We start from the raw sequence: 18068 nt of genomic DNA on the forward strand, positions 1-18068 counted from the left end.
TCTATTTCAAACCATCTTGTGTACCTTATGTCATTACTTTGTTCAAGAGGATTCTCTTGCTTATAGGATAACATTAAAACACATAAACTGGATTCAAGACCTTCTAAGGTGCAGTGTTCCTGCACTCTCTGTTCCAATCCCAAAGAAATCCAGATGCTCTTACTTCTTATGAAATTTTTTTCAATTCCTTCTTATTGCAAATTGAAGTCATTTCCATTGCTTAAGACCAGATAATTCCTGAATCTCCAGGGAAGTTTTCACTGATGAAGAACACCATCCAGGGAAACTATTTCAATCTCTTGGACTCTTGTGGTTGTGATTCTCTCTTCCCCAGTCTCATATTATTAACCTATAGGAAATAATTGATATCCAGTATCATCTCTGGGCACATAATGCTAATGGTGGGTTTTGAGGGTTGAAACATCATAAAACAAGTAGTCAAGATTTATTTTATGTCACAATAGCTCTCAACTATATACTGCTTTATAGATTACAAAACTGTAGACTGTATTTATAACAATACAACTTACCAGATGGAAAGACGCTATTACCCTGTTGTTAGATGAAGAGACTGAGCTTCAGGAAAGTTACAGATTCCGGTTTGCTCAAGGATTCACAACTAGTAAAGGAGAGCCCAGATCTCCTGACCTGTATTGAGTTCAGGGCTTTCATGAAAACCAATCCATATATGTATCAAAGAACTTGATGTTTTGTATAGAAACAATCTTTGAGGACAAAGATGGTGCCTTAATCACAACAATCATTGCTCAGATATTATCATAGTATCAGCAAACATTTTCACTTGCTTTCTGTTAGAATCTTTTGTCCTGGTGACACTTCTTCCTGGGTTCCAATACTTTTCCTTAAATACTCAGGATTGTAAAGCTGAACCCAGGATACCACTTGTCTTAAACCTCTCATTACCTTCTCCCTTCCAGGCACATTCCACCTGTGGGTTTCTTTTTTGAGGAAGTTGATATTAGCTAGTTGTATTAGAAAAGGAACTAAACCCCAATCACATAAAGTGCTAATCATTGATTGGACTTCCTGTGTTTCATATTTCGGGGAAGTTTTCAATTTAACTAGAAACTGTTCTGTAACCTGAAGGGAACGGTTTCTAATGGGATGATAGCAGATAATTTGGCAAAGAGACAGGGGAGATGTTTTTGAGTGAATTTCCTTCAAGCCACATTCATAGTGATTGCCTATTTGACCTCAATCTAGAGTCAGGCATGGTTTCGATGTTAATTTTTTCTTTTTTGTTTTCAAACAATTGTCTCAATATTGTGCACAAAGATGAAGTATTTTGGAATTTTAAAAGGTTGAAGAAAGAGGTTGGTTATACTCTTAGATGGTTTAGGACATTCTTGTATAATTTCCTTTCAGCAGCAACAGTAAGTCAGTCTCCACTAACCTAACATGTGCAGAGAGAAAGGGGTACTTTTCTCCTTGCACAGTTTTGCCTATTACTGGAACATCACTCTGACTTTCTTTATATTCCTCTCTTACAATACATAACTGTTTGGGGATGGTTGCATGTGTATTTGCAGATGGATAAGGTGGAGGCAGAGTGTGTCCACACTTTAAGTAAAGCTTATCAATTATTTACAACCTAATACAAATTAGTTTATCAGATCTTTTTATTACAGCAAGTTTTGAGGAAGAAGTTCGAAGCGCCAGAAGAGACAGAAAGAAGTGGTTTGATGGAATAGAATAAAGAGTTTAGGAAGGAAGGGAAAATGGGAAATGCTGAAAGAGAATCTTTGCTTTAGCCTTGAGCTGGCAAAATTTCACCACTGATAATACAAGATGGTGCCATGAAATCAAGAGGGTGACCTAGACAAATCTTCTTGTCAAATGGTATGTTTTTCCTGTTCAATACATCATCTCTGGTTCTTTATTTTCTCTCAAATAAATTCTCTCGGAAAAAACACACGTTCTAGAAAATAAAATGTTCAGGCTACAAAATGACATCTGAATTACTTGCACATTCAATCATTCTTACAAGTAAAACAAAATTGATCAATAATGTTTGCTGTAGTGTGCCCCATTAAGCAGCTTTTCTTTCTGTTCTATCTCCATAAAGCTTTCTATTCCCAGAAGGACAAGGATTGAAAGAAAAACAACAAATATATATCAAGGAGAAGGAGAGTATATGGTGTGTTAGATATGTTTATGCTAATCCTAATTTATCCCCTCCTAAGTGAATAAAATGAAATTCTGTGAGCATCCACTTCTCCTTTATAACCTTACTTCCCACTCTGGAAATTATCTTTCTTGAGATGCCTTTAGAGGAAATCCCAATTATTGACTCAGTATGCCAGATGTTCCATTTTTTTCTTGCTTTTAGTCTTTTTATATTAATTTTGACCAGTCATTTTGATGGTTTCTTAATCTATAAAATATATGGTTTCCTCTTCCCTCCCCCTTTCCTCCTGTACCTTTTACTGTCATTTTAACTATGGTTTTGCATATGTGTCAAGAAATAAATCTAAACTTGGTAGATGATCCAAAGATAATTTTATTGTTTCATCCTTTCCCCTTTTCTCTTCTCTTTGCCATTCTGTTCATACACAATGTATATTCTTTAATAAAATTATAAAAAGAAAATAATAATAGCAAGGGATGATCTTTTAATTGATTTGTGACTGAGAAGAGGGAATAATACTATCTTACATTTATTTTCATTTCATTGCTTTTCTGTTTGTTCTCTCTTCTACTCTTTTTCTCATCCTTGTTTCTTCTCTCTCCTTTGTGACTGTGAGCTTCTAAAGGTCACATATTCTAGGACCATGTATACAGTATGTGCTCAAGAACTGCTTGTTGAATCAGGGAATTAACTATATACTATAACACCACATCTGTTCCTTTGCCACTGGTTTCTAACCTTATTAACCTTTTCTTATCCCTTCTGAATTTTACAAACTCTATGATAACGTTATACTCAACATGGTTCGTATTTATTGGGCATGTACAATGTGCCGGATATTGAGGCCTTTGCAATGAACAAAACAATTGATAATCTTGCTATCTTGATGCTTCCATTCCAGTGAGAAAAGAGAAAAACACAATTAATAAGTAAAATATATAGAATGTAAGTTGGATAAATGCAAAGGAGAAAGACGGAGAAAATGGATAGGGAGTATTGACAGGGGTTGCAATTTAAGGTAGTCGGTGAAGTCTTCCTAAGAAGGTGCCATTTACAAAAAGACTTGAGAAAGGTGAGGAAGTAAGCTGTGCTGGTTATGGGGGATACAGAATACACAGTGGCCAATGGCATCAGTCTGCCTGACATATATGAGAAAAAAGAAAGGAGTCAATATGGCTGGAGTGAAGTAAGCAAACAGGAGTTTAGCCAATGAGTCCATCAGGCCCTCGTGGTGCCCCCGTGACAAAGTCTGTTGTATTCCGCTTGGCTGCTGTTACAAAGTACCATGGACTGGGCAGCTTAAACAGCCAAGATTTATTTTCTCACAGTTTTGGAGGCTGGCAAATCTAAAATAAGGTGATGACTGTTCTGCATCCTGGTGAGAGCAGTCTTCCTGGTTTGCAGACAGGGGCCTTGTCACTGTGTTTCCTTACATGGCGGAGAGGGAGAGCTCTCTGGTATCTCTTCTTGTAAGGCTACCAATCCTATTGAATCAGGGCCTCACCTTTATGACTTCATATAACTTTAATTATCTCCCTATAGGCCCTATCTCTAAATATAGTCCCACTGGGGGTTCGAGCTGCAGTGTAATGAATTTGGGTGGGACACAACTGAGTCTCCAGCGAAGCGCAAAGAAGGAGTACAGCCATTCTGAGAGACCTTGAAGCACTACTCCCCCGGACTTCTCTGTGCACTTGGGCAAATAGCTACTGAATGGCTCCTGCAACCCCAAAGGCCAGGCAGCTGGAGAGCAATTTATCTGGCTTTGGTGATTTGTCAGGAGCTAGTCTTACATGTGCATGTTCACTAATGAATCTGCTACTCTTTGTTATTTATTAAAATAACTGTAGTGCCTTATTGAGCACGTACTCCTATGTTGTATTTGTTGTATTTCTTATAAGTATGCCTTGATTCTCCCTGTGAAAGTGCACAATCCTTAGGAAACATCTTTTATTTTTTCCCCTAACAACCTTAGTGCCCTGACCAGGACTGAGTTCACAGTGGCAAGCAAGTCAATAAATTCCTTCAGTACAGAGACACTTTATTTTTTCTTTCTTCATTAGGAAAGTTTTCATAGCCAGGAAAGAGTGAAAGATTCATATGAAATAGAATTAGAGCTCTAAATGTGTTTTTAATCTCATATATGCATATTCACGTGTGTATTTGTGTGTACATATAACACAACAACAGCTATGACAGCAACAAACGTTTATATATAAGATAATTTTGCTGCCCAAGATATTATGGTTATCGTTCCAAAATTGTGTTTTCCAAGGATAAGTTTGGATAAATAAAAACGCTCCATGAATATTCAGCTGTGTTTTTGGATTGAGATTTCTAGTGTTCTGAATAAATTCCAAAAGTATTTCTACATTTAAGGTCCTATTACATTTTGAAAGGCTAGCTCACTGTAGAGAAGAGAGTTTGATTTGCTGATTTCTTCTAAGGCAGGAATATGAACTAAGTCAAAGAGATCAGCTGGAGTAATAGTCATGCGAAGGCATGTTTGATGTCTTCGAGCACTTCATTTTCCTTTTTGAAATATGGGATAATCATTCTTATTTATTTTTCTAATAATCAAACAGATATGTAAGCCCGTAAATATATTTTATAATTTATAAAGGGCATTCCATTTGTTAGATTCCCAAGTCTAACAATATTGGAGCTACCAAATTGGTTCCCAGAAGAAAATTATAATACGTGATATCTTACTGACATAAGCCAGATTACTCAAGGTCATTTGACTTGAAAATGGGAAATAGATTTGGGTTCTACCCCCAGTAAAATCCAGTTGAGTGACTTTGGGCAAGTCATTTTTCTGTTTCCTTAAGGTGGTTCATCTGGAAAGAAAATGGGAAATGTTTATAGGGTGATGTTCTTGGGAAGATTCAGTAAAATAATGTCATGTGTGAAAATAACATTTAGTGATCTGAACAACACTGTTCAAACTAAGGTATTTTTTAAATTATCTAAAATAGGACTCTTCCTTTTTGAAAAAGTTTACCTTCTTACTGGAAGGGAGACAATTCAAATCTATGATTTAAATCAGATCCTAATAATGGAAGATTGTACATACTAAAATGTAAAGGTTCATGTTCTTTTTCCCTTTCAAAATTGACCACCGGTAGAGAATATCATTGCACACTAAAAACTTCCATATAAATGTTCATTTTTAAAAAATTTCCAAACTTCCCTTGGGCACTAGGAATGGGATTGGACAGACATCTGGAATCACCCATTATCTTGGCTGTGAGTTGGCACCTCCCAGGATGGTCCATATTAACATATCCCTGGATGGCAGAAGTTGTCATATGCCTTCATAGCATAACTTGCGTATTTTGGAAGGCATTTCTGAGAACAGATTTTTTCGACAATGAACATGCCAAAGGCTTGACATGAAAAGTACTTATGCCTAATGTCTGTCATTCTTTCTCTGCCAGTTCATCTTTCCTGGGTTGGCCTTCTGCCACACTGGCACCTGAAATGCAGCAAACAATGTCATCGGATGCTGAAGGTGCAACCGTAAGTTGTGGTTATCTTCCAAGCAATTACCATATGGTGTGCAATTCAGCTCTTCATCTCCTTGTTCGATGGGAGAATAATAACAATGACAATAATGCCATTTAATAATGCATTTTATCTTTATGGCCTATTCTGTTCCCATATTTCTGTGTCTTTAAGTACTTTGTGTGGGGGGACCTTAGGCAGCCATTAAAGTTTAGTCACCTCTCCAGAGTGGGAGGCTATTGTATATAAAACAATTCGAAAACAGGCTTGATCAAGAAACAAGGGAGATTAGCATATTGAAACAGGATTAGGGAGAAATTTAAGAAAAATAAATTACCAAGTTAAGCATGCCTTTTTACAAAGCAGGCCCTGTGCCCAAGCTGCTTCTTTCTTTCTTTTTCTTTTCTTTTTCTTTTTTTTCCCTCACTATTATTCCTAAGAAATATTTTGTGAAGTGTCTATAGAACAAAATAGAGAAAGGCAAACCTTCTGGAGGTAAGATACCCTTATAAACAAATATGAATTGGGCTCTCTACCGGATCTGAGATTCAAAGTCCACCACTGGCAATATTATGAAACCAGATCACAGCTTTCACAAAATTAAAAACTAGGTCACTGTACCCAGCTCATAAGAGATTGGATCAAATCTGAGATGTCATTCAAAGTTTATTCAGCCAATAAACATTTATGAAATACCAATGTGTTAAAGATTTCATGGTTATCCAGGTTTTGGCTCCTGCAGTCAAGGATTTTGCATCATCATGAGGGAGACTGATAATTAAATCATAGATTATGATTCAGCACAAGAAGAGCTATGATAGAGCATATAGCAAGTGTGGGCTTCCAGGAAGTCTTCCTGAGAAGATAATCATTGCGCTGCGTTTTATAAGGAAAATTAGAATAAATCACATAAGAGAGGAGAATGGATTTTTACAGAAAACAACATGTACATAGTTATGGAGGATTGATCTCCACTACATATTCAGGAACTCAAAAAAAATGGATGGAATAAAATCTGTGATTTGTTTTTGAACATTCATCTCTTGATTTTTAAAAGAACCCTATCAAATGGAAAACATAGGAATTCCTTTTCCCATTTTATAGAAGAGGACGTGGTAGTTCAATAGGTACATGCCCAATCTAAACTGTAATGGAGAGGAAGATCTGGTTCTAGAAGACTGGCCCTCGGGTTTCTCATTTCGTTACTCTGTATAAGCACTACCCTGCACAAATTCATATTTGATGAGGAAGATGCACCATGATAGAAAAATGCAGGATGATTAGTTCATAAAATGGGAACAGACCTTTGGGAAATTTCTGGAGAAGAATATGCACCCACTCCCCCTAACACAATCTGTTAAGAATTTTTTTCTTGCCCCTGTAAACGCGGTTTATTTATATTTTCCTATTTACTGCATAAAAATTAATTTCAGTGAAGCCCTGAATGTATGTAAGCACTGATAAGTAACATTGTAGCTTTCTCTATCAAATGATCCAAATTATGCATTCAGTACTGTTTCACAGAGTATTATTGAACAACTTCTAACCACAGAATAATTTGGAGTTACTAGGGAAAGTGTATGGGAAGGTGACAGACATGAGCATGGAACTGTTCCTTCCTGTAGTAGCTGATAATCTGGTAAGGAACGGTGACTCACGAGGAGCTCTAAGTGAAGACAGAGTAGGTACAAGGAGTGTAAATGCACCCTGGGAATCTGAGGAAATATGATTCTAAATTTACTGTGAGGATACCTAGAAGATTTCTTGGAGGACGGAGAGTTTATGCTGGCGTCTGAGGGATGGCCGTGATTTTAATAGATGTTATGAGATCAGAATTGTTGCAGAGGGCACAGAGTGAGGAAGAGCAAGGGGTCAAGAAAACCTAGGACATACTGCATAAATAGAATAAATGGAACTGTATGGTGAAGGATGCAGCTGAAAATCTTAGCCACTGCAGAGATGTTTACATTCCAAATAATTATTAAGAATCAAAATCTATAATTGTATTAACACTTACTTATTTTTTCCTTCAGAATGTGAGTGTGTGTGTGAGTGTGCACGCACGCACATGTAGGTGCATAATACATATAATGTATTATATATATTATATATAAATACACATGAAACATAGAGCTTTAATCCAAATTCCATCATTTATAGATGAATAAACTGATGTCAGAATAATTAAGCAGCTCATACAGATAGCTCAGAACAGAAATAAGCTACAAACCAACTGTAAATGATCCAGCTTCTAGGATGGCATTGTGCACAGGAAAACATCCTTACAATAGCACAGAAGCTCTTCTCAAACTCATCTGAATTTACATTTCTGGCCTCATCTCCCCAACACATTCAACCCTCTCCTCACACCAAACTATCAGTGTTACTTAGCCCTCCAGTCCTCTTTTCGAAACCTTTGAGCACATGCCTGTTCTTCTCCACACACCCACCCAGTTTTGTGAAGGAAAGGAGCTATGACGTGAAGAAAGCTCTGAAGCGAACCGCACAGGATGGGATGAGGATGAGGTGGGCAAACCTTGAACTGGGTGATATCTGGATACTACCATGAGATTTATTTATTTATGTAGTTATAATTTATAACCTGCTTACTTCCAGAAAGGATTTGAGTCAGCGAGCTAAAAGTTAAAATACTTGCAAAAATCCTATTTTGAAATTCTTTGATGTGAAAATTATACCGCACAAGTTGGCACACCGCGAGTTTCTCGTCTGATTTCTGCCTCCATGTCTGATCCATTTCAGCAATGCAATTGCTTGATGATTTTTTTTAAAAGCAAATTTAACAGAACAACTCACACTCTCAGAAATGCTTTGATTTTACTTTGGTTTATGCTCAGGGCAAAGATTTTGGCTCTGGTTTTTCCACCCACAATCGTGAATTCACTTTAAATAAAATGCAAGAGGAAATCAATGTCCAGTGTCTTGGCTGAAAATTAAATGAAAACAAACATTCAGGATGCACTAAGCATTCAGGTTTCTGTAACTAAACTCGATCAAAGGACCAAATGTGAGGAACCTCAGGGGAATCCATTTTTCTCCGTTTGTAAAAGGCCCAAGGCTAGTAATTAGGAAGCTGAGCTACTCTTCCTCTTTAATTCTGGCTCTAATATTTTGTGCATGAGGTGAGAGATCTTGTTTTCCTAAAAGCATTTCTCTGCCTGTTGGTCATTTTGTGATGTCTTAAAATTCTCTCTTTACAAAACTTCTTTCTTCCTCCTTCCTTTCGAATTTGGGTTAAGGTTATTAAAGGACTCTTCCTGATAGAATATATTGTTCTAGGGAGGGGACTTATAATGGCTTATAATGAGGAAAATTAAAACCTGAATTAATTTCTGTACTAATCTCCAGAACAATTTAGTCATTTAACATAAAATATACTTTTTGTGGAGTCTTAGGAGAGAAGCATGATTTCAGGTGCATCTAAAAGCTGCAATAATAAGTAATCTGTGGCTATTGTATTTAAAAAGAAGAGTAACCATGAGATGGAGAACTTTAGAATGATTCCCTTATAGTAACACACCCAAAAGGAAAGAAAAATAATCACAATTGAAAAATTAAAGAGCAATTTTGCATTTTTGAGCGTGTCAAAGGGAGAGGTGGGGACTCAGTAAAACATCTGAGAGAAAGAGATGAATGACCTGGGAAACAGAGGCCAGGAGACTGAAAGGAGCTCTTGAAGAATCACTTGAATCTGAACCTGAGTTAAAATAATAAATCCTGCTAATGAGGCTTTGGTTCTTTACTTCAGATTTTTTGCAATATGAAATAATCTCCTGAGTTCCTGCTTAACCCACTTGTGCATTCTGTTCTTATCTGGGATAGGCATTGGGTTTTAATTCATTTCCAAACATCTAGTCCAAACTACCAAAATATGTCTTTGCTGAATGGAATTTATGCTTTTAGGTCTTCTTTCATTCTGTACTTTGTTCCATATAGGCCTGTGTTTTCACAGCTTTTCCTCTTCTATCTTCTAAGGAGAATTCTGGAAGAGAGAATGTAAAATGCTGAGAAAAGCTATGTTGGTTCAGATTAGAAAGAGTAGGAGGGAGAAAGAGCCAACTTGGCCTGAAGTTGAAAAAGAGAAATAAGACATTTGGAGGGAGTAGATTATGAGAATGTATAAGAAAAAAGGTAGGAAGGGTCTTTAGGGCATTTGTTACGTGTTAAGGAATTTAACTGCCTCCTTGATATGCCTTTAAGGCACTTCCACAAAGATTTTCATTGTATTCCAGTATTTTTTGGAAGTTGTATTTTGTGTTTTATTATTCATCATCATGCAGGTCTGGTAGCATTGAGCAGAAGAGATAGAATTCCTGACTTTATAGAATTTAAGGCACAAATGATAAGGACCACCCACATAACTATTAATGACAAAGCCTTATTTAAGTTCTTAGCTCTTTATAGCCATTATTTCATTTAATATGTTATGTGTGTTAATTCTCATTAATGTCTGTACTGTCTTTAAGGTTCTGTCAATCCAACTGGAATGTTTACAGAACAGAGTTAGGGAGAGTGAGTCCTCTCTATCCCCAACATTACCTTGCTCTGTATCTCATCTCCCATCCCCGGAGAGTCAAGGATTCTAAAATTTGAAGACCTGCCTTTTTGATGTCAGCTCTTGAATTCTTTTCTTTACTCCCAGGCTTAAAACACCCAGTCTATTGCATGATATTAATTATCACTTAGGTTTGTCACAGTTATTAAGTAAATTACCCATTGCTTTGAAAACAAGTAGTTGGGACTATATAAACTCTGTATTTTACTGTCCCATTAGCTGTGGCCTGATTCTCAACAGTCACGGTCTCAACCAAACGGCATATGCTCTGTAACACGTGCTAATTTGTAGTAACAAAAATGACCAGCACAGAGCACTGTGTGTCAAGCTCTGTTATGAGCATTTGTAATACATAAACTCATTCAGTTTCACCAATAACCCTGTGATGCAGGTTTATTACTACCATTTTACAGATGGACTAAATGAGACAAAGAGAGCCTAAATAATTTACATACAATTGCACAGCTAATAAGAGAGCCAGAATTCAAATGCAGGTTTTGTGGCTTTGAAAAGACTTTATGATTAAATTAATTTCTTTATTAATGCACCAGTTGGCCTTCGGTTCATTCTCATTCCTATTCTAAGAGCCCAGACAGTTGGATGGGTTGATACTCTGTTAATGTATTTGATGGAGTATCTTTAGATGGCCAGTCCCCTTTCCTGAACAACCACTTCTCCCTTCTTCATATTTTAATAATGGCCTCTGGAGACATTTATATTAGGTTCACAGTTGGTAAGAGCACCTTAATACATTTTCTTCAGTTGGATCCTCTTCATCAACAACTAATGAGGTGGGTACCATATGCCTTTTTGTCAGAAATGGGGCTTAAATACTAGAAAGTTTATATGATATCCTTGGTGACAGCACAGATTCTGGGCTATAGTCCAGAATGGATCACTTTTTTTTTTTTTTTTTAATTCTTGGTCTCCGCTACTGTCTGAATGTTCATTACCCCCCCCCCCATTCAAATGTTGAAATCTGAACCCCCAAGTCATAGAATTTGGAGGTGGGGACTTTGGGTGGTGATTAGCCATGGTAGAGTCTCATGAATGGAATTAGTGCCTATATAAAGGAAAGAGGTCTCTCACCCCTTCCATCACATGAAGTTATGGCAAAAAAAAAAAAAAAAAAAAAAAAAAAGCAAGCTGTCTAGGTAGTGGGCTCTCACCAGACACCAAATCTACTGACACCTTGATCTTGGACTTTCTAGCCTCCAGATCTGTAAGCAATTAATTTGTGTTTTTAAGTCACCCAGTCTATGGTATTTTGTTAGATTAGCCCAAATGGACTAAGGTAGGTTCTTTCTGCCATATCATACCACAGCAAGACCTTAAAATCTGGGAAATATCCTAATTAAAAATCTAGTAGAAGACAAAAATACTAGTTAAATGTGGGGCAAATGTTATAGGAAAAATTTAACTCTTTTACTTAGCTCAGCCCCAAATGTTTAGCCATAAAACGAGGATAGGTCTCAAATATGACCATGAGTTTGTTTGCTTCTGCAAAGGAAGTTTGATACAATAATACATTGAAATATGAATTATTTCATTTGATTTATTGAATCCAGTTATAATCACGTGGTAGAAATTAGTTGATGGGACTACGCAAAGAAAATTTTACTAAGAATGTTACCAGCTAGAGGTACTTGACTGGCTCAGTCGGAGGAGCATGGGACTCCTGATCTTGGAGCTGTGAGTTTGAACCCCATATTGGGTGTAGAGATTACTAAAAAATAAATAAGTAAAATTTGGAATATCATCAGAAAAATCTTCAGTACTGGCTATCAGAATATAAGCAGAAGACAACTTCTATGAATGTTTGATAGGCAAGCACCACAAAATTTTTGTGTGTACCTGCTGACAAGACAGATAGCATTTATTGTACAATAATCTTCATCTGTGACAGTACCTCTTACAGAATCCAGAGGAGTTTCAATTAAAACCATGATCTTGATCCTAAAGAAAGTAATAGGAGAATTTCCAGTCCTTCGTTACTTATTTTCTCAAATAAATATTTTTATCAGCCTAGTAATTTTGAGAAACCAAGGTCATAATAAATTCTACCTCATCTACCACCCCCCCCACCCTCTGGTTCTGGAAATAAAGAAATAGAACTGGTCCATTTGCTGTCAAAACTAGGGAATTTAGCAGAACTTGAGATATGAAAAATATGTTACATTTCATGCTCGAATTTAACCAAAACAAACATAAGATTGAATTAATTCTCCATTTTGTTTTGAGGGTGTACGTGTATATATGCATGACTACAAAAATAATGATATAATTAGATTTGTGGTTTAGCATTTTCAAAGGCTTTTATTTGATATACACATAAATATATACAAAAGATATTTTGCATAAATAAGGGTAAAAAAATCACAGTAATGGAGTCAAGCAAATCTATTTAAGCAATTAGGATACAAATTAAGATTAAATAAATGATTTACTTGTAAGGAATTGGTCGGCATACTATCAGGAATCTAACTCTCATATGAATATTAATGATTGATTTATTTTAAAGTCGGAATGATGTTTTTGCCTATTTATGAATAAGAAAGGAATAAACAAAGGTTGAAAGTGATTATTTTAGAATGGTTAATAGTTTGAAAAAGAAGAAATTTCAATTATGAACCACAGAGATTGACTTTTGCAAGTGAAGGACAGAATGACTCAGAGATAGTGTGAATTTAACAAAATTTTATTAAAAGAAAAAGAAGACAGAAAAGTGTGGTAAGTTAGATTTGCCTAGTAAAAGCTGCTGAATAATTTTACTTTAAAAAAACAAGACCTTATCAATGATACTCAAAGACACTAAGTAACTGACTCATCTCCACTTTATCTCACATTGAATAGGCCTGGCTTCAAAGGCAGTATTACATTGGTTAAATGAGGCTTGTTACAGGAAAATAATAGTGGTCAAAACTGCTGTTTGGGGTTTCAATGATAAAGTAGCAGAAAGATAATTCCATAGGCTGATTTTCTCTACTTTATCTCATGCTGAATAAAAGCTATACCCACCAGCTGTCCTTTGTGAGTATGTGGAAATTGTATCTGAATTTCATCCTAAGCCCTTGCTCTTCAACAACCCACATTCAGAATTCTGGTTAGATAGGAGAATTGAGTGCACGACTGGTGTGTGTGTTTTTCTATGGTGTGTGTATGTGTAAACACGTGCCCTTAAAGGAGTGGTAGCATGGCGCTAATATGAGGGTTGACTGGAGAGGTGTAACAAGATAGGAAAAGAAAAAAAAGGGGGGGGGGATCGAGGCTGTAGAGCCCGGGGTATAGGTAGAAGCAGAATCTACCTGCTTGAAATTATAAGCAGCCCTGAGGGAAGAGAGAAGGAGGAGCTCAAGCTGGTGGGAAGGGCAGTAGTAGGAAATGGTGTCACCACCAAGGGCGCCTTCACCAGGCCCCTGCTAAACTGCTGCAGTAGCCAATGACATCACCAACCCTGGCATAACAAAGGATTTCTAGATTAGCCCTTTGATTGCATTGATCAGCAAATTCAATACAACACTGGCTTATCTGACTTTTAACACCTTCCCCCCTTAATCAACCAGTGTTTTACGTTGGAGTGACTGGTCATACCCATTAAAATTGCTGAACCAGCAGTGATGGTGCATTTTTTTCCAACGATTTGAAAGAGGTTGTGGATAACTCAGTATGACAAATCTGTACTGCACCTGAGTCTTATTAAAGAGATGAGAGTATTTTTACATGATACAATTTGTAAGAATCTATTAAAGTTTGCTTTTGTAGTGAGTGGGATGAAGAAATGTCCAGGTTTCTGGTCAATCACATTAGATCAGTTTGTGTTGGTAGGGACACAGTCTGCCTGGCTGCAGAAACAGAATTATAGGATGAGCTATCTAAATTGAAAGGAAAATTCATCTGAGCTGTCATTTACAAATAATGATCAAAATTAGAAACTCTCTTTGTTCAAATATGGGAGTAGGACTGGTTTTGAGGGCTTGCATGGGACCCCGTGCTCCAAAGAGCCTCACACTGGGTTTAATGTTCTGCTGTTGCTATTTTGAAATTCTTAATAATTTTTGAACAAGGGACTTCACATTTTAATTATGCAGTGGGTCCCACAACTTTCATAGCTAGTTTTGCAGGGGAGCTTTTGAAAGTATAGGAAAAGAGGATCTTGTTATTGAAATCATGCTTGATTTCAGATTACAGTCTCTAAAACGATGGGATTGGCTTCAGCATCTCTACCACTCCCTCCCAACCCTAACCACCTATCTATACTTACAAAGGTATGGTCTTCTATACTTCTATACTTATAAAGGTAAATTATATGGTCTTCTGATCCATGTTTGAGGAAGAACAAAGCAGCAATTATGAATGTAAAATTGCATTAACATATTTCCCTTACATTTTATGTAGTAGCAGTTCTTTGTTTGCAGAATACCACAGATAAAAGTTGTGCATCCTGGGCAGTTCACATTCACTTTCCTTGGTACCAAGCAGGGAAACAGGTTGTTGCATTTTCCAGGAGATTGAATTGTTCCAATTACATTGCATGTTATAATAATATTTAAATAGGCCCTAGTGTTTGGCAGGCATTTATCTGTTTTACTCTCAAGGGTTTGTGAATGTTGTTCAGCCTTAGAACACTTTAAATAGCACGATATGTAGTATTTGGGCAGTCTTTAGGAAGGGTGGTTCCTTGACCTACTAAACGCACCAGACATCCTTCATTTAAATTAACAAATGGAATGACAGTCTTCATTTTCATGACTCTTAAGAAAACAGCTTTTTTCTTTTTTTAAGAGAGGGAGGAGAATGAGAGAGAGAGAGAGAGAGCGAGAGAGAGAGATGGGGGGAGGAGCAGAGGGAGAGGGAGAGAATCTTAAGCAGGCTCCATGCCCAGCCCACCTTGGAGCTCAATCTCATGATCCTGAGATCATGACCTGAGCCAAAATCAAGAGCCAGATGTTTAACTGACTGTGTCACCCAGGTGCCCCAAGAAAAGAAGAAAACTTTTATTTTCAACCTAGACTGTGTTTTTATCAAATTTAAAGAGACTAATTATTAACATTTTCTCTATGATTGAGGGCAAGAACTAGAAACTGAGTTTGGGTTTTTGGGGTTTTTGTTTTTGTTTTTTTAAGTAGGGAGATGAAATTTACCTGTTCTTTATCTGAAGATCAACAGAACATTTTCCTCATATCCACATTAAAAACAATGGCAGAAACAATAAAAAAATAAAAAAAAAATAAAAAAATAAAACTGGCAAATTTATATTTTTTTGATTTTTATTTCTGAAGTATCTTTTGAATTTTTCCATTTTTTTTCCTCTCTCTCTCTATTTTAGAGAGAGAGAGAGTGAGTGAGCATGAGCTGGGGGAAGGGCAGAGGGAGAAGGAAAGTGAGAATCCTCAAGCAGGCTCCCTGAGGAATGGGGAGCCCAACAAGGGGCTCAATCCCAGGACCTCAAGATCATGACCTGAGCTGAAATCAAGAGCTGTCACTTAACTGACTGAGCCACCCAGGTGCCCCTCCATTTCTCTTTATCCCAACTGCCATCATCCTAGTCCAAGCCAGTCATATCTAACCTAGACTATTGTTTAAAATTGGTGTCTTTTTCCTTCAGTTTCCCTTCTCTTTCAATTATTCTTACATTGCATCCAATATGATAGTCCTAAGCCATAAATCTGACCTGGTAGCTTTCCTACTAAAGCCAAACTTCAATGACTTCCTACTTTGCTTGTAATAAAATCCAAACTCCCCAGTTCTGTAAGTAATCCCTGTCTACTTCCTGGTCCTCATGTTTTATCATTAGTACTTTCGCATTTGATTTTCCCACCTCACTGAAACTTGGACAGTTTCCAAATTGTGCCATACATTGTTTCCTTGTTCACAAAAGATTCAAGGTTTTTTCAGTGTTGTTTTCTTTTTCCACCATATATCCACCCTCCAAATGTGGCTGACAAATGCTTTCTCTTCAAGTCTAGCATGAATGCATTCACTCAACTAATATTAATTAAGCCCTTCATTTCGCAGAACTGTTAGACATACTGGTTTTATAGTGAACAAACAGAAAGCAAGGTCCTTGTTTCATGGAGCTTATATTCTAGTGATTAAGAGATTAATATAGTAATGTCTGGCAATGATTAGTTGTATGACAAATCTAAATCAATCAAAATAGAAGGTGATATTTTAGACTGATGACTGAGATGGATTTTCTGAGATGGTAAAACTTTTGTCTGAATGTAGAAAATGTGTCAATTAAAATAACAGAGAAATGAGCATTGCTGGAATAGTAAACAATAAGAGAAGAAACTTAGAGATGGAAACTGCAAGAACTCCTATGCGGTCAGAGGGGAAGAAGGGCTAGGGAAGGTAACTGGGGAACAGACCATGTAGGAACTGGGAGGCCATGAAAGGACTTTAAATTTTAGTCTTAAGTGATATGGGAAACCACTGATGGGATGAGAGTGGAATCATTATGTGATCTTCTTAGGTTTTAGATGATGCCTCTGCTTTCTCTGAGAAGAATATACTACAGAGAAAAGAGTGGCAGCAGGGAGGTCAGCTAGGAATTAGCTCATTGCAATAGTCCAGGCCAGAGATTCACACGGCTTGGGTAAGATGAAGTTAGTTAGTTTTGTAACAGAATTCACTAATTTGAGGTGTAAGAGAGCCAGACATTACAGATGACCACAGAGTCTTTGCCTGATAAACAAATGGTGAATGGTCATGACATTTACTGAAGATGAGATGAAGGATGGGGAAGATTCATGGGTGGTAGAGAGAGGTATTATATCATTCAGTTTAGAGCATAGGAAGTTTCATATGTTGTTGCAGAGACTAGCTAAATGCTTACCAAGTTCATCCCTTCTTTCTAGGAATATAGAAATACTATATTATTCAGCCTCCTTGGCATCTAGATGGGGACATAAAATGTGAGGAAAAGTCATGTAAACCACTTCTAAGCTACCTCTATTTGTCTCTGTTTCTTTGTGTCTCTCTGAACACCTAGAAGTGAAAGACTTAATAATGAAGAGACAAACTGTGGAAGGGGTCCTTTGTGGAGGAGAGCTGCCTAGGAGGGCCACTTGAGTCTTTGCAGTATTGTATTATAATTGTTAACAAGACAGAAACCACACAGTAATATGAACAAGTAGCATTTATTATAAAGACTTGTTAACTTAGAGATAAGAAATTCTTAACTTGGAGAATCAGAGAAACAAGTTTGGCTTGTTTAGTTTTAATTAAGAGAATTATAAAGAGTATAGGAATAAGAAGTGTAAGGAATAGCTTCTATCTCTTGGGCTGAGAGAGAACATCCAAAGAAGAGCCTTCTTCCTAGGACTAAGATATAGAATTATTGGAAAGGTTATGACTCTAGCTCACTGAATGTTAGAGAAGTAGCTATGGTGCTGCCCTGGCAGAATGTGATGGAAATCCACCATGTGGACCTTTCCTGGCCTCTAGGGTGCCAGGAAAGGCTGTTCATAGCAATGTATCTCACTGAAGGCACTTTTCTATTAAACCACCCCAGGGAGTTGCTGGGGAAGCTCCAGGCTCTTGGGTGTTGCTTGTCACTATTCACATCAGTAGCCGTATGCTGGAGAAGCCCCCTACACTTCAGGACATGAGCACAGGACACTGTGAGAACCTGCTAAGAACTCATCGGAATTCCAGAATTACCTCCTCCTGTAACATCTCTCTGGTGCCTTTCACTGACAAAACTTAACATCGTGCCAACTAGCAAAAGAAAAATAAAGGGCTTAGTTCTATTTTCATATATCAAGAAATTTATGGTCATTTTGGAACTGAGAAAGAATAAAGTGATAATAGAAAATTATTCCATTGTCTTCTGAC

General features: G+C 37.0%; 1 protein-coding gene across 2 annotated transcripts in view; it reads left to right on the plus strand.

Annotated features, from left to right (window-relative positions):
* LOC148108484 (uncharacterized) overlaps positions 1 to 18068 on the plus strand; it is an 895742-nt gene that overhangs the window by 12549 nt on the left and 865125 nt on the right. For both annotated transcript variants that reach the window (XM_087869856.1, XM_087869857.1), the window contains exon 2: positions 5590 to 5671. In XM_087869856.1, the coding sequence (XP_087725982.1) occupies positions 5590 to 5671 (82 nt within the window). The remainder of the gene's footprint in view (positions 1 to 5589; positions 5672 to 18068) is intronic.

This window comes from Ursus americanus, chromosome 19, assembly GCF_024610735.1.
Source record: "Ursus americanus isolate L20-20 chromosome 19, mUrsAme1.1.p, whole genome shotgun sequence".
Taxonomy (NCBI): Eukaryota; Metazoa; Chordata; class Mammalia; order Carnivora; family Ursidae; genus Ursus; species Ursus americanus.